The sequence below is a fragment of the Oncorhynchus mykiss genome, chromosome 5 (genome assembly GCF_057628025.1).
Source record: "Oncorhynchus mykiss isolate SJ-2025 chromosome 5, ASM5762802v1, whole genome shotgun sequence".
NCBI classification, from domain to species: Eukaryota; Metazoa; Chordata; class Actinopteri; order Salmoniformes; family Salmonidae; genus Oncorhynchus; species Oncorhynchus mykiss.
Genome location: NC_143026.1, coordinates 14,145,960 through 14,173,512, shown reverse-complemented (window position 1 = coordinate 14,173,512; position 27,553 = coordinate 14,145,960). Strand labels below are relative to the sequence as shown.

The window sequence follows — 27,553 nt, the reverse complement described above, 5'->3', positions numbered from 1 at the left end:
CTGCATTGTATTTGTAAAAAGACCCCTTCCTTCTGCTGTCATTAATGGCACAGGTACCAGTACTGTACTTAATAAAGTGTTACTGTAAACTACAAAGAATAGATTTTTGTGTAAATCCGCCATTTCAATGGACATTTTTACTGGATTTTGCATTGGTTAGGTCGGCACTCTCTCCCATTTATTCAATTCCATGACCAAAACTGGTAACCAGATTTTCATTATAAACAATTCCCTTTTTCTGCAAGAACGCACATTAAAGAAAATCATGAACACAATAAAAGGATGTTTGGACAGGAATGATTATTTTTTCATTTTTCCTGTAAACCTGGTTAGCGGTTTAGATTGAATACGCCGGACAACATCACACCTCAATAGGCCACTCTGTCACAACAGAATCAGAAGTATCATTGACTGACGTGTGTGTTGTTTTCTTGTTTACATTTTGCGGTGTGTTGCTATGAACAATAGAGGAACGTTCGCAAGTGGTGACACAGCTTCCTTCCTGTGTGTCAGATGAGTGTACTCTCTAGATGTAGGGTGCAAAATAAATCTGAATATAATTCACTACACTTTACTCCCACCCAAAAGGACCAAGCTGAGGCTGCAGTGTCAACATGGCCCTCCGATTTGCAGGTGAGAGGTCTCCAACACACCTTGCAGATATGAATTACTTCTACATCAGCATTAATACACACACACACACACACACACACACACACACACACACACACACACACACACACACACACACACAAATGTAACCGGTATGACAGGGTGAAAAAAACTACTGTATTAACAATACAGGAACATTAAAAACACCCCTAGGGCTGTCTCAAATAACTTAATATTTTCCCTGCAATCGTTAATCTGTAACTTGTTTACTGTGTGTGTGACAGTTCCAAGAAAAATATAATTCCTTCAAGGTATAACCTCGTTGAAGGAATGTCTGGTTGATGTTAGATGCCAGATTAAAAACTGATGGCAGATCAAAACTGATATCCATATTCACAACAGTCTGAGTTTCATTCTGGGTTGATGAGTTAACATCCCAGTGAGTCAGAGATGGTAAATCTGGTGTATATAAGCTTAACATTTCAATGTGAAATTCACCAAAGACTTTATGCCACTGTTATGCACCCATGTTAACCTAGATAGTAAGCCTTGAGTGTACCAGATAACATAAGTCAAATATAATCTTCAGTCTGCATAAAGAGATGCGCTATTACAAATTTGAGTCACTCATTTCCAGTTTCCTGTCAGGAAGTTGTTAGATCCTGTATAGATCGATGGTAGGGACATTTTTAATAGAAATGTACAACATGGAACACACAAAACAAACCCAAACACAGTTACATACCATTGCACATTCACCTAAATTACAACGTTTCTTATTTGTCTACTTACCTTGTAAGCAGTATGGACAGACCAGTGACATGGTTAGAATTGACTTTGGGCATGTATTTTAAAGGCGTACTATAATTTCTATTGGTTGTTGGTTTTACATGTTGGTAGTTTGATGAATGTTAAGTGTTCTTGGTGTGCACGCTCACAAAGCACTTCCTTAAACATAATACCTTGCACACATTTCCCCATACTTGCTTGACCACATTGAAGAGATTGGTGTCAATTCCAAGCACTTTACTCTGGAATATACTGTATCACTCCTCACCTCTCCGTTCTGGCACAAATAATAGGGCATTGTTTCGTTTCTTAACTGTTGTTCACTGTATGGTTGTACTGTTTGTTTCTGTGGTAGTGTTTGTTTGTCGGTATGGTTGTGTTGTTGTGTTGTGTTTTGTTTCACCCGCCTTTCGAATGGGACGTTAAACGAGTGTACTGACTCTCTATGGTCATAAAAAAAAACATTGCACTTATCGCAAGAGTAGGGATGTTAACCCTGGTGTCCTCGCTAAATTCCCGAACCGGATCATTTCCATCATGGCCAACTAATCATCCCCCTGATTCCCAATTGGAATATATCTCTCCTCACCTCTCCACCTGATAGCTTAAGTGCTGTGAGCGTTCTGGCACAAATTGTAGCCGTGCATCACCTTAGGGTGCTACACATTGGTGGTGGAAGAGGTGAGTTTCCCCCTTCCAGCACTTTGAGTATCTGGAAAAGTGCTATATAAATGCACTCAGTTATTAGGTTGTTTTCTGTCAGTCACACCCAAATTAAAATGACCAATAACTAGTTAAGATTACGTTATAAATATTCAGCTATGCAGCTATACATGGTAATGTGTTGCTTTTCCAGATTCCTACAATGACAGTTTGTAGTAAGTTTTCCATCACCAAGCTAGAACATTATCAACATAATCGTCAGTGAGATGGAATTCCTATTGTAAGAGTGACAACACAGACAAGAAACAGCACAGAACTCATGCTGCAGGTTAGAGCTTGTATGAAGGAGAATGAAGGCAGATTTCTTCTTGGGATGTTGTACAGTTTAAATAGATGAGCAATTCAATTATTTGCGTGTATGCATCTAGTGTGTGTGTGTGTGTGTGTGTGTGTGTGTGTGTGTGTGTGTGTTCTTTTGTATTAATTTATTGGTAAATGCCGATACCTCTTATATGGAATCTCTCCTTCGATGGAATGGAGGATGGGTTGTCCTGCTGTACATATAGGACTGCGCTATCACCACACACAGCAATGAACAGAGAGAGAGGGAGAGATCAGTGAAACAACAAGAGAGAAAAAGAGATAGCGAGACAGAGGAGGAAGTGGTGTATCACTGGGAATCTTAATAAGGTACGCATTTCAATTTTTTATGTAACCTTTATTTAACTAGGCAATCAGTTAAGAACAAATTCTTCTTTACAATGACAACCTGTCCCAGCCTAACCCTCCCCTAACCCGGACGATGCTGGGCCAATTGTGAGCCGCCCTATGGGACTCCTGATCACGTCTGGTTGTGATACAGCCCGGGATCGAACCAGGGTCTATAGTGACGCCTCTAGCACTGCATGAGGCTATTATACTTGCTGGAAATGTATTTTAGACTGACTGCATGTCTTAGATTTACTGTGAGTGAAATATAAATCTAAATAAAAATATGTAAATAATAATGTTAAATGAAATATGAGTACATTTAGTTAATTACAAAGTACATACATGGCAAAAATTGGAAAATCAATTCAATTAAACATGTAATCATGTAATCATGCAGTAAGAGTGTATTTTGCCACCAGGGCTTGAGAATATATTTTACCAATACAGAATATAGTAATTATACAATAGAACCGGGATACCAGTGACAAACACATATTAGCAGTTGGTATTGCACAACCTAAAAGTGCTTATGTCATTAAGTTTTTATCTTCAATATTTTTGTAAACAAATTATTATTATGTTAGGCAAAAACAGTGACTACCTCTAATAAAAACAAATACAAAATATTGGGTGTGTGAAGCTCTCTAGTAGTCAAAGCTTGTACTCTGCAAGATGAAAGACAATCGTGTAAAGTTCACGTATTTATTTTGTTCTTCGATTCCGCATGGCAAGCATAATGGTGTTCGGTTACTTTCATCTTTGGCTATTGGACATTGTGTTGAAGCTTTTCCATTTCCAATGGAAGTAAAGAAGTTGGTTTGTGAAATCAGATACTATTACTACTATTACTGCCACTGCTGCTACCACTACCACTACTACCTTGACCATGACTGCTACTACTACTACTACCACTACTACTACCACTACCACTACTACCTTGACCATGACTGCTACTAATACTACTACCACTACTACTACCACTACCAATACTACTACTACTACTACTTCTATCACTACTACTTCTACCACTACTATTACCACTACCAATACTACTACTACTACTACTTCTACCACTACTACTTCTACCACTACCACTACTACTACTACCACCCCCACGACCATGACTACTGCCACTGCTGCTACCACTACCATTACCACTACTACTACTACTTCCATGACCATGACTACTACTACTACTACTACCACCACTACTACTACTTCTACCACTACTTCTACCACCACTACTACAACCACTACCACTACTACTACTACTACCACCACTACTTCTACCACTACCACTTCTACTACTACTACCACCACTACTTCTACCACTACTACAACCACTACCACTACTACTACTACTACTACCACCACTACTTCTACCACTACTACAACCACTACCACTACCACTACTACTACTACTACTACTACTACTACTACTACTACTACTACCACCACTACTTCTACCAATACTACAACCACTACCACTACTACTACCACTACCACTACCACCACTACTACTACTTCTATCACTACTTCTACCACCACTACTACAACCACTACCACTACTACTACTACTACCACCACTACTTCTACCACTACTACAACCACTACCACTACTACTACTACTACTACTACCACCACTACTTCTACCACTACTACAACCACTACCACTACTACTACCACTACCACTACCACCACTACTACTACTTCTATCACTACTTCTACCACCACTACCACAACCACTACCACTACTACTACTACTACCACCACTACTTCTACCACTGCTGCTATTACTACTACCACTACCACCACTACTACTACTACCACTACTACCACCACTACTTCTACCACTACTGCTATTACTACTACCACTACCACTACTACTACCACCACTACTTCTACCACTACTACAACCACTACCACTACTACTACCACTACCACCACTACTACTACTTCTATCACTACTTCTACCACCACTACTTCTACCACTACTACAACCACTACCACTACTACTACCACTACCACCACTACTACTACTTCTATCACTACTTCTACCACCACTACTTCTACCACTACTACAACCACTACCACTACTACTACCACTACCACCACTACAACTACTACCACCACTACTTCTACCACTACTACAACCATTACCACTACTACTACTACTACCACCACTACTTCTACCACTGCTGCTATTACTACTACCACTACCACTACTACTACTACTACTACTACTACTACTACCACCACTACTTCTACAACCACTACCACTACTACAACCACTACCACTACTACTACTACTACCACCACTACTTCTACCACTACTACAACCACTACCACTACTACCACTACTTCTACCACTACTGCTAATGAAAATACAGTAATAACAATCCAGGTACACTCTTAGGATTAGTGGTGACTTGAGGAACCCTGGAGATCCTCAAGGAACCATTGCTAGTCAATGGTTCATATTTTCACCTTCGGTTATTTGAGGGATTCTTGGAGGAATCTTTATTGGTTCAATGTAGCAGTGGGTTCCTGTCGGATCCCTGGAGTGGAGGTGTGGCTTAGTAGGGGCATGGCTTTAAGCTAAATCTTTTTGAGTAAATGTAGTTCTTAATCGTCTGTTATGTTGTATCGTCGCCACATGTTAAGGTTGAACACTAACAGTGTTTTAGCTTCAATGAGGATAACAGAGGTGTATATGTTCCTCAAGAGTCTGTGCAAATCCCAAAGTTGGAATAGTTACCACTTTATTACTGTATGTAATCAGCAATGTTAGTATGATTAATATTGTATTAGAATATGTAATATGCATAAATATTCAGGGAACATTATAATTTGCAGTGTACAAACTTAACATGATGAACAGGAATTACATTTACAGGTGACCAAAAATAACTATCTGAAAGCCATGCCTCCAAAAAGCCACATCTCCAATCTGCCACCTCTACAATATATTATTAAAAAAAGGTTCCAAATTGAACCCCTCCCATCACAAAAAGATTCCCGTTTGAACTTCTACACAGGGGTTCCTTGAAGACCCTTTCAGTGGGGTTCCACAAGGAACATTTTTCAACCGGAAAGGTTCCGCCAGTGTGGCAACCCAAAAGGTTCTTCCAAGCACCTTTACTTCTAAGAGTGTAGATAATAATGATAGTTAGAAAATCTTTATTTAAAAAAATTCATACGTTGCCCACTAAGCTCTAAAAACAGATAGGGACTGTAGTGATGCCAGACTATAGAGCATGTCAGTCGAGAAAATACTCGTACCATTCATTCAGACCCACAACACTGGGCTAATCCAATTTCTCTGGCAATTCTCCAACAATTGAATTGATCAGCTGGTCTAGAGGCACTCTAATTGAGGCATGGAGGGTTAAGAGGAGGGTAACAGGAAGAGGAGCATTAATCTTTTGACTATGATAAGTGACGTGTGGACAGGCAGATGCTGAGGGGGAAGCAGTCTAATGCTCAACAGAACTATAGGGAAGGTTACTGTATAGGGTGGTGGCATTGTGTGTGTGTGTGTGTGTGTGTGTGTGTGTGTGTGTGTGTGTGTGTGTGTGTGTGTGTGTGTGTGTGTGTGTGTGTGTGTGTGTGTGTGTGAATATGGTTGAGTGAATGTCGATGGTTGTCTAGAGGGTGGTGGGCTAAGTGGTGACTCACTCTAGCAATAAGCAAGAGACTTTGGAGGGATCTCAGGCTGTCACACAAATAACAAAAATCAATTAGTCTAGGTCTGTTATATGGTCCAAAACCAAGCACCATATATCAATTAAGATATACAGTACTAGTCAAAAGTTTGGACACACCTACTTACTCATTTCTTTAGTTGTACTATTTTCTACATTGCAGAAAATAGTGAGGACATCAAAACGATGAAATAACACAAATGGAACCATGTCGTAACCAAAAAAGGGTTACACAAATCAAAATATATTTTAGATTTTAGATTCTTCAAAAAGAAGCCACCTTTTGCCTTTATGACAGCTTTGCACACTCTTGGCATTCTCTCAACCAGCTTCACCTGGAATGCTTTTCCAACTGTCTTGAAGGAGTTCCCCCATATGCTGAGCACTTGTTGGCTGTTTTTCCTCCACTCTGCGGTCCAACTCATCCCAAACTATCTCAATTGGGTTGAGGTCGGGTGATTGTAAAGGCCAGGTCATCTGATGCAGCACTACATCACTCTCCTTCTTGGTCAAATAGCCCTTACACAGCCTGGAGGTGTGTTGGGTCATTGTCCTGTTGAAAAACAAATGATAGTTCCACTAAGCACAAACCAGATGGTATTGCGTATCGCTGCAAAATAGTGTGGTTGCCATGCTGCTTAAGTGTGCCTTGAATTCTAAATAAATCACAGACAGTGTCACCAGCAAAGCACCCCCACACCATCACACCTCCTCCATGCTTCACAGTGGGAATTACATATGCAGAGATCATCCGTTCACCTACTCTGTGTCTCACAAAGACACGGCAGTTGGAACCAAAAATCGCACATTTGGACTTATCAGACCAAAGGACAGATTTCCACCGGTCTACTGTCCATTGCTCGTATTTCTTGGCCCAAGCAAGTCTCTTCTTATTATTGGTGTCCTTTAGTAGTGGTTTCTTTGCAGCAATTCGACCATGAAGGCCTGATTCACGCAGTCTCCTCTGAACAGTTGCTGTTGAGATGTGTCTGTTACTTGAACTCTGTGAAGCATTTATTTGGGTTGCAATTTCTGAGGCTGGTAACTCTAATGAACTTATCCTCTGCAGCAGAGGTAACTCTAGGTCTTCCTTTCCTGTGGCGGTCCTCATGAGAGTCAGTTTCATCACAGTGCTTGATGGTTTTGCGACTGCACTTGAAGAACTTTAAAAGTTCATGAAATTTTCCGATTTGACTGACCTTCATGTCTTAAAGTAATGATGGACTGTCATTTGTCTTTGTTTATTTGAGCTGTTCTTGCCATAATATGGACTTGGTCTTTTACCAAATAGGGCTATCTTCTATATACCACCCCTACCTTGTCACAACACAACTGATAGGCTCAAACGCATTAAGAAGGAAAGAAATTCCACAAATTAACAAGGAACACCTGTTAATTGAAATGCATTCCAGGTGACTACCTCATGAAGCTGGTTGAGAGAATGTCAAGCGTGTGTAAAGCTGTCATCAAGGCAAAGGGTGGCTACTTTGAAGAATCTAAAATCTAAAATATATTTTGATTTGTTTGACACTTTTTTGGTTACTACATGATTCCATATGTGTTATTTCATAGTTCTGATGTCTTTACTATTATTCTACGGTGTAGAAAATCCCTGGAATGAATAGGTGTGCCCAAAGTTTCGACTGGTGCTGTATATCGATATGGACTGTTCAGTATTTCCTTTTAGTGAAGAGTTATCACATATTTTGAATATTTACTTTTCCCCTGCTCAAGGATACCAATAATGTACATTTTTTTGTAAAATGTATGATTTCCCCATAAATGTACATTTGCAAATGTCTGATGTATCAAGCAAGTGTTTTGAATGAACACTTATGTTGTCACACACACTCAATAGTGAGACCAAAGGATACAGGATGAAATGCATGGTATGAAACACAAGTAAACTCAACAATTACTGTGGTGTCAAGCCTTCAAACAAACTACTACATGATACATTCCAACAGATAATCTGGCACGATAATTACTAATGTTGACTCTCGTCTCTGTTGCAGTTCAGCGGAAGAACAAAACAATGACAGGTGAGTAAATATTTTTTCACTATCATTCCGCTACATCAGACATTATTGTTCTCTATGCCAAAGGATTTATTTTTGCCCCTCCTTTTTTTGGCTTTTCATAGACAACCCTATTTACTAGCTACATCATTAACTAGTCTTGTTATTCTGTTAGCTAACCTCAATCAAACATAACTTCAATATAGTTGTACCTTGAAGGAATTCATATTTTCCTTTGAACTGTAAAGAAGTTTAAAGATTAATGATTTTGAGGGAAAATATCAAAATGATTTCAGTCTAACTGTAGCTGTGAGGGATGTTTTAAAAATAGTTTTACTGCTTAGTTATAGTAATTGGACACCACAATCTGTAATACCGGTTAACTTTTGTGTGTGTGTGTGTGTGTGTGTGTGTGTGTGTGTGTGTGTGTGTGTGTGTGTGTGTGTGTGTGTGTGTGTGTGTGTGTGTGTGTGTGTGTGTGTGTGTGTCTGTCTGTCTGTCTGTCTTCCAGACTGTGGTTTTGAGAGGGAGTTTGTGGATGCTCATAATGACTATCGCAGGAAGCATGGTGCCCCGCCCCTAGCTCTGAGCAGAGACCTGTGTAACTCCGCCCAGAAATGGGCAGACCATCTTCTGTCAATCAAAAGCCTGAAGCACAGCTCCACCAATCACGGAGAAAACCTTTACTATGCATACAGCTCAACCCCCAAAAAACCTGTTGGTGAGCATATGTCAGAAAAAAAGAAAAAAAAAGAAAGAAAATCTAAGAAATTCTTTATTGTGCAATACTTTGAATATGTTACATCTGCTCCTGCCATGCCCTTTACTTCTCATCCTGTGTCTCCCTAACTTGCCACCCATCCCCTAGTGCTCTCTCCCTCTCTCTCGCTCTCTGTGTGTATGTGATTGTGTGAGTGGAGACAGGTGTGCAATCTGTTCCATAATCAAGGCCTCTACAAATACTCAGCCCTGCCATTGCCACACTGCCAGTTTGTAGCCTCTGCTCAGTCACTCTGCGGGTCAAGCTGTTTGTCCCTGCATAGTGCTTGTTATCCTGTTGTGCATGGTTTTCCCTAGCCTGACGCTGCTTTTCGCTCTGCTACAGTTCCGTCCACTCTGCCTCTGGTCCCTGCCTGCAGTCCCTCGTCTTGTCAGTCCTGCTTCCCTGCTCTACTGCTTACTTGGATTCCGCTCCGGAACTACATACCCTGCCCCTACATACCCGCCTGAGCTTCCCCTGGCCTGCACCCCATCTCCCCCCAAGCTTTTCAATAAATACCTTAGTTACCTTATCCCTGTCTCCTCGTCTGAGTCTGCACTTGGGTTCACCTGCTCCGCCCTGCGTAACAGAATATGCAGCAGAGCTCAACTAGTGGAAAGTTCAGTATTGAATAGAGCCTACAGTGGATATTGTGTAAACAACTTATCCTCTCCACTTATTAACTAGCATATGCAGACTGATTTTGAGTGGATCATTTTCCTGAATGCTCATTTGATAACAAATTGGTTCTGCTTTTTATATTTTTCTGAATGCATTTTAAAGGGAAGGATGCAGTGGACAGTTGGTACAGTGAAATCAAAGATTACCACTTCAATAAACCTGGCTTCAGCTCCGGTACAGGTGAGATACACAATCTGCAGAATCTAGGGTAAGACAGGTGTGTACTGCATTGTCGGAACTGGAAGCACAAGCATTTCGCTACACTCGCATTAACATCTGCTAACCATGTGTATGTGACAAATAACATTTGATTTGATTAGATTTTTACTGCCACCACAATTTAAAAAAAGTAATTTCTGGAGTTTAACCTTGCTAATGAATCACCTGTTTATTTGGATTCATTTCATAGACCACATCTGACTCTATTTCCAATCACTAACAGTGTCCAAATAGGCCTCCTACAGTACCTGTTGCTCTCCATCCTCGACATACTGAGCGTATACATATACTGACTTCTATACTAACAGTGGCCCCTGCTGTTGTTTCCAGGTCACTTCACCCAGGTGGTTTGGAAGGACTGCAGTGAGGTAGGTGTGGGCCTGGCCACAGATGGGCAAACAGTCTTTGTAGTGGGCCAGTACCACCCAGCTGGCAACATGTGCAACGCGGGCTTCTTTGAGAAGAATGTCCTACCACTGGGTAGCTCCACCTCTAGAGCCCCCAAATGTTTCCCCACAGGTAAAATCTTTATACTCTCTTTGGATAATTCATTCCAATCATTTAAAAGTTAACAGCAGGTATTTTGCATGTAAGTTTAAGTATTTTGATATGTTCACAAATCTACAAAACAGCCATTTTACATCCTGGCTGGTTGCAATGATTGGTGAACAAAAATTGAAAAAGACAATTAGATTTAAATCCCATACAACAGCCCAGTTACGATTGTCTCTCGGGAAATAAGCAACTACTAAAGATAAACTAGGTATTTCTGAATGAACCCATTGTATGACACAGCATCGGATACCTCAATCTCTCAACTGACAAATATAATTTCTTTCCTACAGCCGGAGAAGGAGGGGGCCTGAGTGTACCCCAATCTAAAATTGCCAGATCCTCTTCACCTGCATATAAGGCCCCTCCTCAGGCGAACGGCACTGGTGAGATGTTTTAAATGAATTTTCAGTAAATGTCTCCCATTATGTAAAGATAACATAATAATATTGGATAGGTAGTAGGCCCAATTTTGCCCTCTGAATTTTGGCCATAAATCTTACAGCCATACAATCCTTTCAAGTCATCGCAAGTGTCTCGGTCGTTAGGAGTTGGAACAAGTATTTTAACTTAATGTGCAGTCCATCCATCCATCTGTCTGTCTGTCTGCTTGCTCTAAGACCTGGGCCAGTTCCACAGAGACTTCCTACGGGCATGTAACAACCAGCGGATGGCACACGGAGCCCCAGCCCTCACACTGGACCCAGCCCTGAGTCAGGGGGCGCAGGCATGGGCAGAAACTCTACTGGGAGAGCGGGTGCTGAAGAACTCATCCTCCCCCCATGGTGAAAATATCTGGGCCAAGACGGGGTCAGCAGGCATCACTGCTACGGGTAGGGAGAACCAGGAGGACGGATGGTCTGCAGGGACAGGGATATCTCAATAGGCAGTACATACGGCGGGCATATTTTGAATGGTTCCGGATGGGGATCGCTAACCCTATGCCTAACCTTAACCCTTACCATAACCTTAACGTTGACGCTAACCTCACCAACCCCATCCCTCCAAGCCTAACCTTAATCCTAACCCTAACCAATTTCGAACCCTATGCCTAACCTTTGGATATGCCTAACCTTTGGATATGCCTAACCTTTGGATATGCCTAACCTTTAGATATGTCTAACCTTTAGATATGCCTAACCTTTGGATATGCCTAACCTTTATATATGCCTAACCTTTGGATATGTCTAACCATTGGATATGCCTAACCTTTGGATATGCCTAACCATTGGATATGCCTAACCTTTGGATATGCCTAACCTTTGGATATGCCTAACCTTTAGATATGCCTAACCTTTATATATGCCTAACCATTGGATATGCCTAACCTTTGGATATGCCTAACCTTTGGATATGCCTAACCTTTAGATATGCCTAACCATTGGATATGCCTAACCTTTGGATATGCCTAACCTTTGGATATGCCTAACCTTTGGATATGCCTAACCTTTATATATGCCTAACCTTTGGATATGCCTAACCTTTAGATATGCCTAACCTTTGGATATGCCTAACCATTGGATATGCCTAACCTTTGGATATGCCTAACCTTAAACCTTACCATAACCTTAACGTTGACGCTAACCTCACCAACCCCATCCCTCCAAGCCTAACCTTAATCCTAACCCTAACCAATTTCGAACCCTATGCCTAACCTTTGGATATGCCTAACCTTTGGATATGCCTAACCTTTGGATATGCCTAACCTTTAGATATGTCTAACCTTTAGATATGCCTAACCTTTGGATATGCCTAACCTTTAGATATGCCTAACCTTTGGATATGTCTAACCATTGGATATGCCTAACCTTTGGATATGCCTAACCTTTAGATATGCCTAACCTTTAGATATGCCTAACCTTTGGATATGCCTAACCTTTAGATATGCCTAACCTTTGGATATGTCTAACCATTGGATATGCCTAACCTTTGGATATGCCTAACCATTGGACATGCCTAACCTTTGGATATGCCTAACCTTTAGATATGCCTAACCATTAGATATGTCTAACCTTTGGATCTGCCGGCTGAACATCCACTTCTTTCTCAATAAGTACATTCCCAGGGGATCCCTCAAGATGTGCACATTTTTAATCTAATGTATGACTTCTTTATTTCTCCGATAAGGTCAAGAGGTGGTAGACGCCTGGTACAAACAAGAGGAGAACTATGACTTCTCCAAAACAGGACATCAGGACAAAACAGGTAAACCTTTCAGCATTAAAAGTAGAAGACAAGTTTTTTGTTTTATTAAAAAATAAATGTAACCTTTATTTAACTAGGCAAGTCAGTTAAGAACAAATTCTTATTTACAATGACGGCCTACACCGGCCAAACCCGGATGACGCTGGGCAAATTGTGCGCTGCCCTATGGGACTCCCAATCATGGCCGGATGTGATAGAGCCTGGAATCAAAACAGGGACTGTAGTGACACCTCTTGCACTGAGATGCAGTGCCTTAGACCGCTGCGCCACTCGGGAGCCACTCGGGAGTATACAGTAATGTAATGTGCTACGCCAAAGGGGTCTAAAAAAATAGCTCTAAAAATTACACCTTGCTTTAAACGGTCATCTCTGACCACAGCCTGTCATGTTTAAAGTCTGCCTTGCGTTGATATTTTCCTCAATGTTAAACGTATTGATAATCCAAAAGAATTTGGTGATAATTGTGCTCCATTGTCAATCATCGCTCCCTTTCTTTCATTTCCTCTCCCTCTCTTTTTCTTTGTTCATCTGTTTCAGGGCAGTTCACACAACTGGTGTGGCGTAGCTCCAAGGAGGTGGGCGTCGGCATGGCAAACGGTGGCACGGGGATGCTCGTCGTGGTGGCACACTTTAAACCGGCTGGCAACATCAGCAACCCCGGTTACCACGCTCAGAATGTGATGCCAAAAGGGTCGAAAGTTACCGATAAACCAGTGGAGGTCGTCACTTCGAGAATGCAGGCGTTGGCCGTGAACTCACTGTCAGGTGAGCAGCATCACATGTAATGTGAACTTTGTTATGATGCCTTATGACAGGTTTACGACATTGTTGTGATAAATGAGAAGAAAAAAATCCAGAAAATCACATTGTAGGATTTTTTAATGAATTTATTTGCAAATTATGGTGGAAAATAAGTATTTGGTCAATAACAAAAGTTTCTCAATACTTTGTTATATACCCTTTGTTGGCAATGACAAAGGTCAAACGTTTTCTGTAAGTCTTCACAAGGTTTTCACACACTGTTTCTGGTATTTTGGCCCATTCCTCCATGCAGATCTCCTCTAGAGCAGTGATGTTTTGGTGCTGTTGCTGGGCAACACAGACTTTTAACTCCCTCCAACGATTTTCTATGGGGTTGAGATCTGGAGACCGGCTAGGCCACTCCAGGACCTTGAAATGCTTCTTACGATGCCTCTCCTTCGTTGCCTGGGCGGTGTGGTTGGGATCATTGTCATGCTGAAAGACCCAGCCACGTTTCATCATCAATGCCCTTGCTGATGGAAGGAGGTTTTCACTCAAAATCTCACGATACATGGCGCCATTCATTCTTTCCTTTACACAGATCAGTCGTCCTGGTCCCTTTGCAGAAAAACATCCCCAAAGCATGATGTTTCCACCCCCATGCGTCACAGTACGTATTGTGTTCTTTGGATGCAACTCAGCATTCTTTGTCCTCCAAACACGACGAGTTGAGTTTTTACCAAAAAGTTATATTTTGGTTTCACCTGACCATATGACATTCTCCCAATCTTCTTCTGGATCATCCAAATGCTCTCTAGCAAACTTCAGACGGGCCTGGACATGTACTGGCTTAAGCAGGGGGACACGTCTATCACTGCAGGATTTGAGTCCCTGGCGGCGTAGTGTGTTACTGATGGTAGGCTTTGTTACTTTGGTCCCAGCTCTCTGCAGGTCATTCACTAGGTCCCCCTGTGTGGTTCTGGGATTTTTGCTCACCGTTCTTGTGATCATTTTGACCCCACGGGGTGAGATCTTGCGTGGAGCCCCAGACCGAGGGAGATTATCAGTGGTCTTGTATGTCTTCCATTTCCTAATAATTGCTCCCACAGTTGATTTCTTCAAACCAAGCTGCTTACCTATTGCAGATTCAGTCTTCCCAGCCTGGTGCAGGTCTACAATTTTGTTTCTGGTGTCCTTTGACAGCTCTTTGGTCTTGGCCATAGTGGAGTTTGGAGTGTGACTGTTCGAGGTTGTGGACAGGTGTCTTTTATTTTATTTTATTTCACCTTTATTTAACCAGGTAGCCAGTTGAGAACAAGTTCTCATTTACAATTGTGACCTGGCCAAGATAAAGCAAAGCAGTTTGACACATACAACGACACAGAGTTACACATTGAGTAAAACAAACATACAGTCAATAATACAGTATAAACAAGTCTATATACGATGTGAGCAAATTAGGTGAGATAAGGGAGGTAAAGGCAAAAAAAAGGCCATGGTGGCAAAGTAAATACAATATAGCAAGTAAAACACTGGAATGGTAGATTTGCAGTGGAAGAATGTGCAAAGTAGAAATAAAAATAATGAGGTGCAAAGGAGCAAAATAAATAAATAAAATAAATACAGTAGGGAAAGAGGTAGTTGTTTGGGCTAAATTATAGGTGGGCTATGTACAGGTGCAGTAATCTGTGAGCTGCTCTGACAGTTGGTGCTTAAAGCTAGTGAGGGAGGTGTGTTTCCAGTTTCAGAGATTTTTGTAGTTCGTTCCAGTCATTGGCAGCAGAGAACTGTAAGAGTCTGTGCAAATCCCAAAGTTGGAATAGTTACCACTTTATTACTGTATGTAATCAGCAATGTTAGTATGATTCATATTGTATTAGAATATGTAATATGCATAAATATTCAGGGAACATTCTAATTTGCAGTGTACAAACTTAACATGATGAACAGGAATTACATTTACGGGTGACCAAAAATAACTATCTGAAAGCCATGCCTCCAAAAAGCCACATCTCCAATCTGCCACCTCTACAATATATTATTAAAAAAAGGTTCCAAATTGAACCCCTCCCATCACAAAAAGATTCCCGTTTGAACTTCTACACAGGGGTTCCTTGAAGACCCTTTCAGTGGGGTTCCACAAGGAACATTTTTCAACCGGAAAGGTTCCGCCAGTGTGGCAACCCAAAAGGTTCTTCCAAGCACCTTTACTTCTAAGAGTGTAGATAATAATGATAGTTAGAAAATCTTTATTTAAAAAAAATTCATACGTTGCCCACTAAGCTCTAAAAACAGATAGGGACTGTAGTGATGCCAGACTATAGAGCATGTCAGTCGAGAAAATACTCGTACCATTCATTCAGACCCACAACACTGGGCTAATCCAATTTCTCTGGCAATTCTCCAACAATTGAATTGATCAGCTGGTCTAGAGGCACTCTAATTGAGGCATGGAGGGTTAACAGGAAGAGGAGCATTAATCTTTTGACTATGATAAGTGACGTGTGGACAGGCAGATGCTGAGGGGGAAGCAGTCTAATGCTCAACAGAACTATAGGGAAGGTTACTGTATAGGGTGGTGGCGTGTGTGTGTGTGTGTGTGTGTGTGTGTGTGTGTGTGTGTGTGTGTGTGTGTGTGTGTGTGTGTGTGTGTGTGTATGTGTGTGTGTGTGTGTGTGTGTGTGTGTGTGAATATGGGTGAGTGAATGCCGATGGTTGTCTAGAGGGTGGTGGGCTAAGTGGTGACTCACTCTAGCAATAAGCAAGAGACTTTGGAGGGATCTCAGGCTGTCACACAAATAACAAAAATCAATTAGTCTAGGTCTGTAATATGGTCCAAAACCAAGCACCATATATCAATTAAGATATACAGTACTAGTCAAAAGTTTGGACACACCTACTTACTCATTTCTTTAGTTGTACTATTTTCTACATTGCAGAAAATAGTGAGGACATCAAAACGATGAAATAACACAAATGGAACCATGTCGTAACCAAAAAAGGGTTACACAAATCAAAATATATTTTAGATTTTAGATTCTTCAAAAAGAAGCCACCTTTTGCCTTTATGACAGCTTTGCACACTCTTGGCATTCTCTCAACCAGCTTCACCTGGAATGCTTTTCCAACTGTCTTGAAGGAGTTCCGCCATGTGCTGAGCACTTGTTGGCTGTTTTTCCTCCACTCTGCGGTCCAACTCATCCCAAACTATCTCAATTGGGTTGAGGTCGGGTGATTGTAAAGGCCAGGTCATCTGATGCAGCACTACATCACTCTCCTTCTTGGTCAAATAACCCTTACACAGCCTGGAGGTGTGTTGGGTCATTGTCCTGTTGAAAAACAAATGATAGTTCCACTAAGCACAAACCAGATGGTATTGCGTATCGCTGCAAAATAGTGTGGTTGCCATGCTGCTTAAGTGTGCCTTGAATTCTAAATAAATCACAGACAGTGTCACCAGCAAAGCACCCCCACACCATCACACCTCCTCCATGCTTCACAGTGGGAATTACATATGCAGAGATCATCCGTTCACCTACTCTGTGTCTCACAAAGACACGGCAGTTGGAACCAAAAATCGCACATTTGGACTTATCAGACCAAAGGACAGATTTCCACCGGTCTACTGTCCATTGCTCGTATTTCTTGGCCCAAGCAAGTCTCTTCTTATTATTGGTGTCCTTTAGTAGTGGTTTCTTTGCAGCAATTCGACCATGAAGGCCTGATTCACGCAGTCTCCTCTGAACAGTTGCTGTTGAGATGTGTCTGTTACTTGAACTCTGTGAAGCATTTATTTGGGTTGCAATTTCTGAGGCTGGTAACTCTAATGAACTTATCCTCTGCAGCAGAGGTAACTCTAGGTCTTCCTTTCCTGTGGCGGTCCTCATGAGAGTCAGTTTCATCACAGTGCTTGATGGTTTTGCGACTGCACTTGAAGAACTTTAAAAGTTCATGAAATTTTCCGATTTGACTGACCTTCATGTCTTAAAGTAATGATGGACTGTCATTTGTCTTTGTTTATTTGAGCTGTTCTTGCCATAATATGGACTTGGTCTTTTACCAAATAGGGCTATCTTCTATACACCACCCCTACCTTGTCACAACACAACTGATAGGCTCAAACGCATTAAGAAGGAAAGAAATTCCACAAATTAACAAGGAACACCTGTTAATTGAAATGCATTCCAGGTGACTACCTCATGAAGCTGGTTGAGAGAATGTCAAGCGTGTGTAAAGCTGTCATCAAGGCAAAGGGTGGCTACTTTGAAGAATCTGAAATCTAAAATATATTTTGATTTGTTTGACACTTTTTTGGTTACTACATGATTCCATATGTGTTATTTCATAGTTCTGATGTCTTTACTATTATTCTACGATGTAGAAAATCCCTGGAATGAATAGGTGTGCCCAAAGTTTCGACTGGTGCTGTATATCGATATGGACTGTTCAGTATTTCCTTTTAGTGAAGAGTTATCACATATTTTGAATATTTACTTTTCCCCTGCTCAAGGATACCAATAATGTACATTTTTTTGTAAAATGTATGATTTCCCCATAAATGTACATTTGCAAATGTCTGATGTATCAAGCAAGTGTTTTGAATGATCACTTATGTTGTCACACACACTCAATAGTGAGACCAAAGGATACAGGATGAAATGCATGGTATGAAACACAAGTAAACTCAACAATTACTGTGGTGTCAAGCCTTCAAACAAACTACTACATGATACATTCCAACAGATAATCTGGCACGATAATTACTAATGTTGACTCTCGTCTCTGTCGCAGTTCAGCGGAAGAACAAAACAATGACAGGTGAGTAAATATTTTTTCACTATCATTCCGCTACATCAGACATTATTGTTCTCTATGCCAAAGGATTTATTTTTGTCCCTCCTTTTTTTGGCTTTTCATAGACAACCCTATTTACTAGCTACATCATTAACTAGTCTTGTTATTCTGTTAGCTAACCTCAATCAAACATAACTTCAATATAGTTGTACCTTGAAGGAATTCATATTTTCCTTTGAACTGTAAAGAAGTTTAAAGATTAATGATTTTGAGGGAAAATATCAAAATGATTTCAGTCTAACTGTAGCTGTGAGGGATGTTTTAAAAATAGTTTTACTGCTTAGTTATAGTAATTGGACACCACAATCTGTAATACCGGTTAACTTTTGGGTGTGTGTGTGTGTGTGTGTGTGTGTGTGTGTGTGTGTGTGTGTGTGTGTGTGTGTGTGTGTGTGTGTGTGTGTGTGTGTGTCTGTCTGTCTGTCTGTCTTCCAGACTGTGGTTTTGAGAGGGAGTTTGTGGATGCTCATAATGACTATCGCAGGAAGCATGGTGCCTCGCCCCTAGCTCTGAGCAGAGACCTGTGTAACTCCGCCCAGAAATGGGCAGACCATCTTCTGTCAATCAAAAGCCTGAAGCACAGCTCCACCAATCACGGAGAAAACCTTTACTATGCATACAGCTCAACCCCCAAAAAACCTGTTGGTGAGCATATGTCAGAAAAAAAGAAAAAAAAAGAAAGAAAATCTAAGAAATTCTTTATTGTGCAATACTTTGAATATGTTACATCTGCTCCTGCCATGCCCTTTACTTCTCATCCTGTGTCTCCCTAACTTGCCACCCATCCCCTAGTGCTCTCTCCCTCTCTCTCGCTCTCTGTGTGTATGTGATTGTGTGAGTGGAGACAGGTGTGCTGGAGGCAGAGCAGATCCCCACCAGCTGCAATCTGTTCCATAATCAAGGCCTCTACAAATACTCAGCCCTGCCATTGCCACACTGCCAGTTTGTAGCCTCTGCTCAGTCACTCTGCGGGTCAAGCTGTTTGTCCCTGCATAGTGCTTGTTATCCTGTTGTGCATGGTTTTCCCTAGCCTGACGCTGCTTTTCGCTCTGCTACAGTTCTGTCCACTCTGCCTCTGGTCCCTGCCTCCAGTCCCTCGTCTTGTCAGTCCTGCTTCCCTGCTCTACTGCTTACTTGGATTCCGCTCCGGAACTACATACCCTGCCCCTACATACCCGCCTGAGCTTCCCCTGGCCTGCACCCCATCTCCCCCCAAGCTTTTCAATAAATACCTAGTTACCTTATCCCTGTCTCCTCGTCTGAGTCTGCACTTGGGTTCACCTGCTCCGCCCTGCGTAACAGAATATGCAGCAGAGCTCAACTAGTGGAAAGTACAGTATTGAATAGAGCCTACAGTGGATATTGTGTAAACAACTTATCCTCTCCACTTATTAACTAGCATATGCAGACTGATTTTGAGTGGATCATTTTCCTGAATGCTCATTTGATAACAAATTGGTTCTGCTTTTTATATTTTTCTGAATGCATTTTAAAGGGAAGGATGCAGTGGACAGTTGGTACAGTGAAATCAAAGATTACCACTTCAATAAACCTGGCTTCAGCTCCGGTACAGGTGAGATACACAATCTGCAGAATCTAGGGTAAGACAGGTGTGTACTGCATTGTCGGAACTGGAAGCACAAGCATTTCGCTACACTCGCATTAACATCTGCTAACCATGTGTATGTGACAAATAACATTTGATTTGATTAGATTTTTACTGCCACCACAATTTAAAAAAAGTAATTTCTGGAGTTTAACCTTGCTAATGAATCACCCGTTTATTTGGATTCATTTCATAGACCACATCTGACTCCATTTCCAATCACTAACAGTGTCCAAATAGGCCTCCTACAGTACCTGTTGCTCTCCATCCTCGACATACCGAGCGTATACATATACTGACTTCTATACTAACAGTGGCCCCTGCTGTTGTTTCCAGGTCACTTCACCCAGGTGGTTTGGAAGGACTGCAGTGAGGTAGGTGTGGGCCTGGCCACAGATGGGCAAACAATCTTTGTAGTGGGCCAGTACCACCCAGCTGGCAACATGTGCAACGCGGGCTTCTTTGAGAAGAATGTCCTACCACTGGGTAGCTCCACCTCTAGAGCCCCCAAATGTTTCCCCACAGGTAAAATCTTTATACTCTCTTTGGATAATTCATCCCAATCATTTAAAAGTTAACAGCAGGTATTTTGCATGCAAGTTTAAGTATTTTGATATGTTCACAAATCTACAAAACAGCCATTTTACATCCTGGCTGGTTGCAATGATTGGTGAACAAAAATTGAAAAAGACAATTAGATTTAAATCCCATACAACAGCCCAGTTACGATTGTCTCTCGGGAAATAAGCAACTACTAAAGATAAACTAGGTATTTCTGAATGAACCCATTGTATGACACAGCATCGGATACCTCAATCTCTCAACTGACAAATATATTTTCTTTCCTACAGCCGGAGAAGGAGGGGGCCTGAGTGTACCCCAATCTAAAATTGCCAGATCCTCTTCACCTGCATATAAGGCCCCTCCTCAGGCGAACGGCACTGGTGAGATGTTTTAAATGAATTTTCAGTAAATGTCTCCCATTATGTAAAGATAACATAATAATATTGGATAGGTAGTAGGCCCAATTTTGCCCTCTGAATTTTGGCCATAAATCTTACAGCCATACAATCCTTTCAAGTCATCGCAAGTGTCTCGGTCGTTAGGAGTTGGAACAAGTATTTTAACTTAATGTGCAGTCCATCCATCTATCTGTCTGTCTGTCTGCTTGCTCTAAGACCTGGGCCAGTTCCACAGAGACTTCCTACGGGCATGTAACAACCAGCGGATGGCACACGGAGCCCCAGCCCTCACACTGGACCCAGCCCTGAGTCAGGGGGCGCAGGCATGGGCAGAAACTCTACTGGGAGAGCGGGTGCTGAAGAACTCATCCTCCCCCCATGGTGAAAATATCTGGGCCAAGACGGGGTCAGCGGGCATCACTGCTACGGGTAGGGACAACCAGGAGGACGGATGGTCTGCAGGGACAGGGATATCTCAATAGGCAGTACATACGGCGGGCATATTTTGAATGGTTCCGGATGGGGATCGCTAACCCTATGCCTAACCTTAACCCTTACCATAACCTTAACGTTGACGCTAACCTCACCAACCCCATCCCTCCAAGCCTAACCTTAATCCTAACCCTAACCAATTTCGAACCCTATGCCTAACCTTTGGATATGCCTAACCTTTGGATATGCCTAACCTTTGGATATGCCTAACCTTTAGATATGTCTAACCTTTAGATATGCCTAACCTTTGGATATGCCTAACCTTTAGATATGCCTAACCTTTGGATATGTCTAACCATTGGATATGCCTAACCTTTGGATATGCCTAACCATTGGATATGCCTAACCTTTGGATATGCCTAACCTTTGGATATGCCTAACCATTGGATATGCCTAACCTTTGGATATGCCTAACCTTAAACCTTACCATAACCTTAACGTTGACGCTAACCTCACCAACCCCATCCCTCCAAGCCTAACCTTAATCCTAACCCTAACCAATTTCGAACCCTATGCCTAACCTTTGGATATGCCTAACCTTTGGATATGCCTAACCTTTGGATATGCCTAACCTTTAGATATGTCTAACCTTTAGATATGCCTAACCTTTGGATATGCCTAACCTTTAGATATGCCTAACCTTTGGATATGTCTAACCATTGGATATGCCTAACCTTTGGATATGCCTAACCTTTAGATATGTCTAACCTTTAGATATGCCTAACCTTTGGATATGCCTAACCTTTAGATATGCCTAACCTTTGGATATGTCTAACCATTGGATATGCCTAACCTTTGGATATGCCTAACCATTGGATATGCCTAACCTTTGGATATGCCTAACCTTTAGATATGCCTAACCATTAGATATGTCTAACCTTTGGATCTGCCGGCTGAACATCCACTTCTTTCTCAATAAGTACATTCCCAGGGGATCCCTCAAGACGTACACATTTTTAATCTAATGTATGACTTCTTTATTTCTCCGATAAGGTCAAGAGGTGGTAGACGCCTGGTACAAACAAGAGGAGAACTATGACTTCTCCAAAACAGGACATCAGGACAAAACAGGTAAACCTTTCAGCATTAAAAGTAGAATACAAGTTTTTTTTTTTATTAAAAAATAAATGTAACCTTTATTTAACTAGGCAAGTCAGTTAAGAACAAATTCTTATTTACAATGACGGCCTACACCGGCCAAACCCGGATGACGCTGGGCAAATTGTGCGCTGCCCTATTGGACTCCCAATCATGGCCGGATGTGATAGAGCCTGGAATCAAAACAGGGACTGTAGTGACACCTCTTGCACTGAGATGCAGTGCCTTAGACCGCTGCGCCACTCGGGAGCCACTCGGGAGTATACAGTAATGTAATGTGCTACGCCAAAGGGGTCTAAAAAAATAGCTCTAAAAATTACACCTTGCTTTAAACGGTCATCTCTGACCACAGCCTGTCATGTTTAAAGTCTGCCTTGCGTTGATATTTTCCTCAATGTTAAACGTATTGATAATCCAAAAGAATTTGGTGATAATTGTGCTCCATTGTCAATCATCGCTCCCTTTCTTTCATTTCCTCTCCCTCTCTTTTTCTTTGTTCATCTGTTTCAGGGCAGTTCACACAACTGGTGTGGCGTAGCTCCAAGGAGGTGGGCGTCGGCATGGCAAACGGTGGCACGGGGATGCTCGTCGTGGTGGCACACTTTAAACCGGCTGGCAACATCAGCAACCCCGGTTACCACGCTCAGAATGTGATGCCAAAAGGGTCGAAAATTACCGATAAGCCAGTGGAGGTCGTCACTTCGAGAATGCAGGCGTTGGCCGTGAACTCACTGTCAGGTGAGCAGCATCACAGAGCGTGTAATGTGAACCTTGTGATGATGTTTTATGACAGGTTTACGACATTGTTGTGATATTGTTGTGAAGGCACTATGAGTTGGGGTGACAAAGTGTCACTCATACCTTTTAAAGGATTAATAAAGACTTAATATACCGTGTAACTCTCCATGTCCTGTATAGCCAATGAGCTTGGCCAGTTCGGCCGGGCTCTTCTGAAGTCTCTCAACCAATACCGGAGCCAGCACGGGGCATTACCTCTGGTGCTAAGCCCTGCCCTCACTAGGGAGGCCCAGGATTGGGCGGCTCACCTGGTGAGCATCAACACACTGATGAATAGTGGCAAAGGCCACGGGGAGAACATATTCTACTGCTCTGGCTCCAGCACAGCGACCCCTACTGGTGAGGCACATACCTGCACTGCACTGACATACAACTTATAATGGCCAATGGGTAAAAAGTCAAGGGCCTAATTCCAATATGAAGTATGAGTATTATGAACTAACTCCGATACTGGATATGATGTTCACATAGTAGTCGACAATCCAAAGTCTCTGTCAATTGCCCAAAACTTTGGTTTGTTATTGTATGGGGTCGCAGGAAAAGGCTCTGCACAATGCTTGTAAAATTCCCAAAAAATGTGCATTCATTTATATATTGTCCTTCTCTTGCATATGAATTATAGGATCAGATGTGGCCGAGTCTTGGTACAAGGAGATTGAGAAGTATAATTTCTCATCTCCTGGTTTTCAGAGTGGAGCAGGTACGGTGTTCAGTGCCCTTGACACCTCATAACAACACAATGCTATTGATATATAACCTTAACCACAACAGTCACTGTACAATATAGAACGTATTTTGTGAAAGTATTTAATCAAACTCCAAATCAGGAAAACAACAGTGCTCCCTGGCAGTGAATTTACCATAATCAATAACACCTACGACATGAAACACAATTAAAGTCCATAAGAAATGTTAGGAGTGAGACATGCTGGCCGAAAATGTATTGTTTTCTGCATTTGGTGTTTGTTTGAAAAAGAAAATCAGTTGATTGGTGGCACTCTTGTCCTAGGTAATTTCACTCAAATGGTCTGGAAGTCCTCAAAGCAAGTAGGCGTGGGTTTGGCGACCAGTGGGCGGGGCACGTTTATCGCCGTGGCGTTCTACGATCCAGCGGGCAACATCACCAACCCAGGCTATTTCCATGACAACGTGAAAACCAAAGGAAGCACACTTTAGTCTGAGCCATATGTACTGTATGTATGCCGGCACTCCCAAAGGTTTCTATAGGAACGGGTGCTTATCTGGGCAAACACGTTGTTGCTGTTATCTTTGGTTGTTGCTATGATTTGTCCTCTTTTGGAAGGCTAAGAATCGTTTTTTGTTAGTTCATTGTTTTCCATAGATGGCGCCATTCGAACGCGCCACGCAGTTGCCAGGAGCCATCAGTGTAGACGGCCGTTGCACGGTCTTATGCGAGACAAACCTGACCTTAACTTTTTTAACTTCTATCTCAAATGATACCCTTACATTGTTATTTTCTAACCAACAACAGTAATTTGGGAAATCTGTATAAATGGATTTTACGTTGTCTTAATAATAGGAAATAATTTTAATGGTTATGGGTATTTTTTCATAACTGCAATATACAAGTAAGATTTTCACCGGACAGTTTCTTTTATAAATTCATTTTTCTGTTACCTCGAGTTATTTGGCTTTGAACTCGTCCTATAATCGTATTTGTGGCCAAAGCATAAACTGGAGAAAAAAACTCCACCTCAAATAGACAGTTTCATAAATGCTTGCTATTTCCTCATAGAACATGATGTCACGTTGGCTCGCTGAGCTGGCCAATCAGTGGTCAACTTGCATGAACATTTCTAATGACGGGTATACTCCCACACCATTCTGTTGTTGGGGTATGTCCAAGCCATTCACCCGCGGGACGGTTGAGCTAATGCGATTAGCTGTAGGTCATATTTCGTAGAAGTCTGGAAACGCTGGACAGTTACTTAAAACCCGAAATGTAATGCCTTTAATCTCGTGCACGTTTTTGTAATTTACTGTCCATGAATAGAGAAATGTCGCTTTTTAAATGTATTCAATGATGTTTATCAAACATTTTGACATACAGACTGAGACTGCACTGTGTTGACATACAACGGGCAATAAATGGTGGAATTACATGTTTGTAGGTTGTAACATTTGTGCCACACTTTGAAAAAAATATTCAACGAGAGCTTACATCTAGTTAGCATCCTTGCTGCCGTCTTCCACCAGCAGAGGGAAACAGCTTGTTGTTACCTTTCACTCTATTCCCTGTCAAATAAACAGACAATCTAACTGGAGACATGTAAAGAATCTGTCTCTCACACACACAGACAGACACACACACAGACAGACAGGGTGAACAATTGTTACTCGCTTCTGTAACCACAGGGACAGACAGGCTTTGCATGGGGAATGCAAACAGAAACTAGAATAGCATGGCATCACATTACACCATTGTTCTCTATATCCCTAGGAGGAAAAGTGATGTGCTGTTATATAAGGGCCATCATAGTCACATTTTAAACAAGGTCAGTAGATAAAAGCTCAGAAGCTTTGCATTCTAGTTTGAATAGACAGGGATGAAATAGGATTCTAACGATAAAGCAGGAATGTGGTGCATGAAACTGTTTTCTACCCATGTGTTTTGAGGATTATAACTACTGTGTTTATGGTTTGGAATATCAATTGAGCTTTGTTGGTAATGACAAACAAGATCGAGAACATTCTGTTATCACTTTGAAAAACACCTGACTGTAACCTGTTAACTCTGAACCTTGTAACTAAAGATCACTGATATCAAAGTAATAGTAGGGGATCAAATTTAAAGTTAAACAGTCAAAATTCTGATATGTTTATGGATGAACGTTTACTTTTAACGCATTAAATCTGCGTGGTTACAGGGTTAGAATGAAAACAACTCAAAGTGTTAAGTTTAGGTATTCATTCCGAGTAAGGTTTGGGGATGGCTTACTACAAAATAATTTAAAACAACATGCTGTTTCCATCAAGTATAATCTATTCTCCTGGCTTGGTAGAGCACTATGAACTGCCATGGCGCAGTGGTCACAACAGCACGGGGCGAGCTCCGTCTCAAAGCATAATGAGTTCGGGCCAGTGGCAATAGTTTAACATTTTTGCGATGAGCCCTGTTCTCAGGACCTTTTCAGACGTCCGAAATCAGAGCCTATTTCTAGTGATCAGGCTGGTCTATTTAGTCCCCATGTTACACAATACATGTTTGTGTGCGTGCAAGAAGAAAACAAGCTAAGAGTATGTCAGGGGATAGGATGTGGGCCAGAGGCCATGCCTCCCAAGGGAGGGGTGAGTGGGATGCTAGCCAGCCAACACTGTCGAATCCCAGAAAGTTTTAGGTCAATAATTGTTCCCTTAAACCTCCATCTGTCCAAATATATGGGTACTCGTCCATAATATTCCAACCAAAAACATTCTGTGAACAGTGTACCAATGGTTTGGGTATCAATTGTATGTGTGTTGAACATCAAAACAGGATATAACGTAATATTTCCCTTTGACATATCCAATCCATTTTGGAACAAAATTCTTAGAACAGCTTCAAATAATACCTAAGCATATTATTCTACCGTTAAGTTGAGTTGAATCAGTTTGATAGTTAGGTGAGGTCCCCTTGTGCTCGCACACACACACACACACACACACACACACCACACACCACACAACACACAACACACAACACACACACACACACACACACACACACACACACACACACACACACACCTAACAAACTGTGAAACACCAGGCAGCTCACTTCACTGATTGGGAAACAAAAAAAGGAAGGTAAAGAGAGAGGCACATTTGAATCTTAAATTCTCTGCATAACTAACAATGTGAACAGTGCAGCAACGATTTGATATCAATTGCGTGTGTCTTGAACATTAAGACAGGACACAACATAATATTTTCCTTTGACCTGTTAGACCCATTTTGGACCAAAATTCTCATAATGCCTAAGCATATTATTCTAGCTTTACCACCCAAATAGAAGTCAGACAAAAACATTAGGTCCTCTTATTAAATAGGTAGGCAGTGAGACATGTTTTTCCATTTGAGGGTGAGAC

The 27,553-nt window shown here is 41.6% G+C and overlaps 1 protein-coding gene across 3 annotated transcripts; it reads left to right on the top strand.

The window, feature by feature from the left end:
* The first annotated feature begins 386 nt into the window (after nt 1-386).
* Nucleotides 387-25,588, top strand: glipr2 (GLI pathogenesis related 2). 3 transcript variants are annotated; one of them, XM_090233762.1, is made up of 16 exons: nt 10,653-10,676; nt 11,003-11,095; nt 11,330-11,542; nt 12,837-12,914; nt 13,452-13,679; nt 18,447-18,473; nt 18,945-19,154; nt 20,005-20,082; nt 20,452-20,640; nt 20,967-21,059; nt 21,294-21,506; nt 22,563-22,640; nt 23,178-23,405; nt 23,586-23,804; nt 24,088-24,165; nt 24,475-25,588. In XM_090233762.1, the coding sequence occupies exons 3-16, from the start codon at nt 11,380-11,382 to the stop codon at nt 24,639-24,641; spliced, it is 2,049 nt and encodes a 682-aa protein (XP_090089888.1). In that variant the 5' UTR covers nt 10,653-10,676; nt 11,003-11,095; nt 11,330-11,379; the 3' UTR covers nt 24,642-25,588. The 3 variants fall into 3 exon arrangements, with proteins under 3 accessions (XP_036832724.2, XP_036832725.2, XP_090089888.1); XM_036976829.2 differs by lacking the exons at nt 18,447-18,473; nt 18,945-19,154; nt 20,005-20,082; ... (3 more) ...; nt 22,563-22,640; nt 23,178-23,405 and adding exons at nt 387-633; nt 8,495-8,521; nt 9,009-9,218; nt 10,041-10,118 and having other exon boundaries at nt 10,488-10,676; XM_036976830.2 differs by lacking the exons at nt 18,447-18,473; nt 18,945-19,154; nt 20,005-20,082; ... (3 more) ...; nt 22,563-22,640; nt 23,178-23,405 and adding exons at nt 2,361-2,754; nt 8,495-8,521; nt 9,009-9,218; nt 10,041-10,118 and having other exon boundaries at nt 10,488-10,676.
* Nucleotides 25,589-27,553: the final 1,965 nt, after the last annotated feature.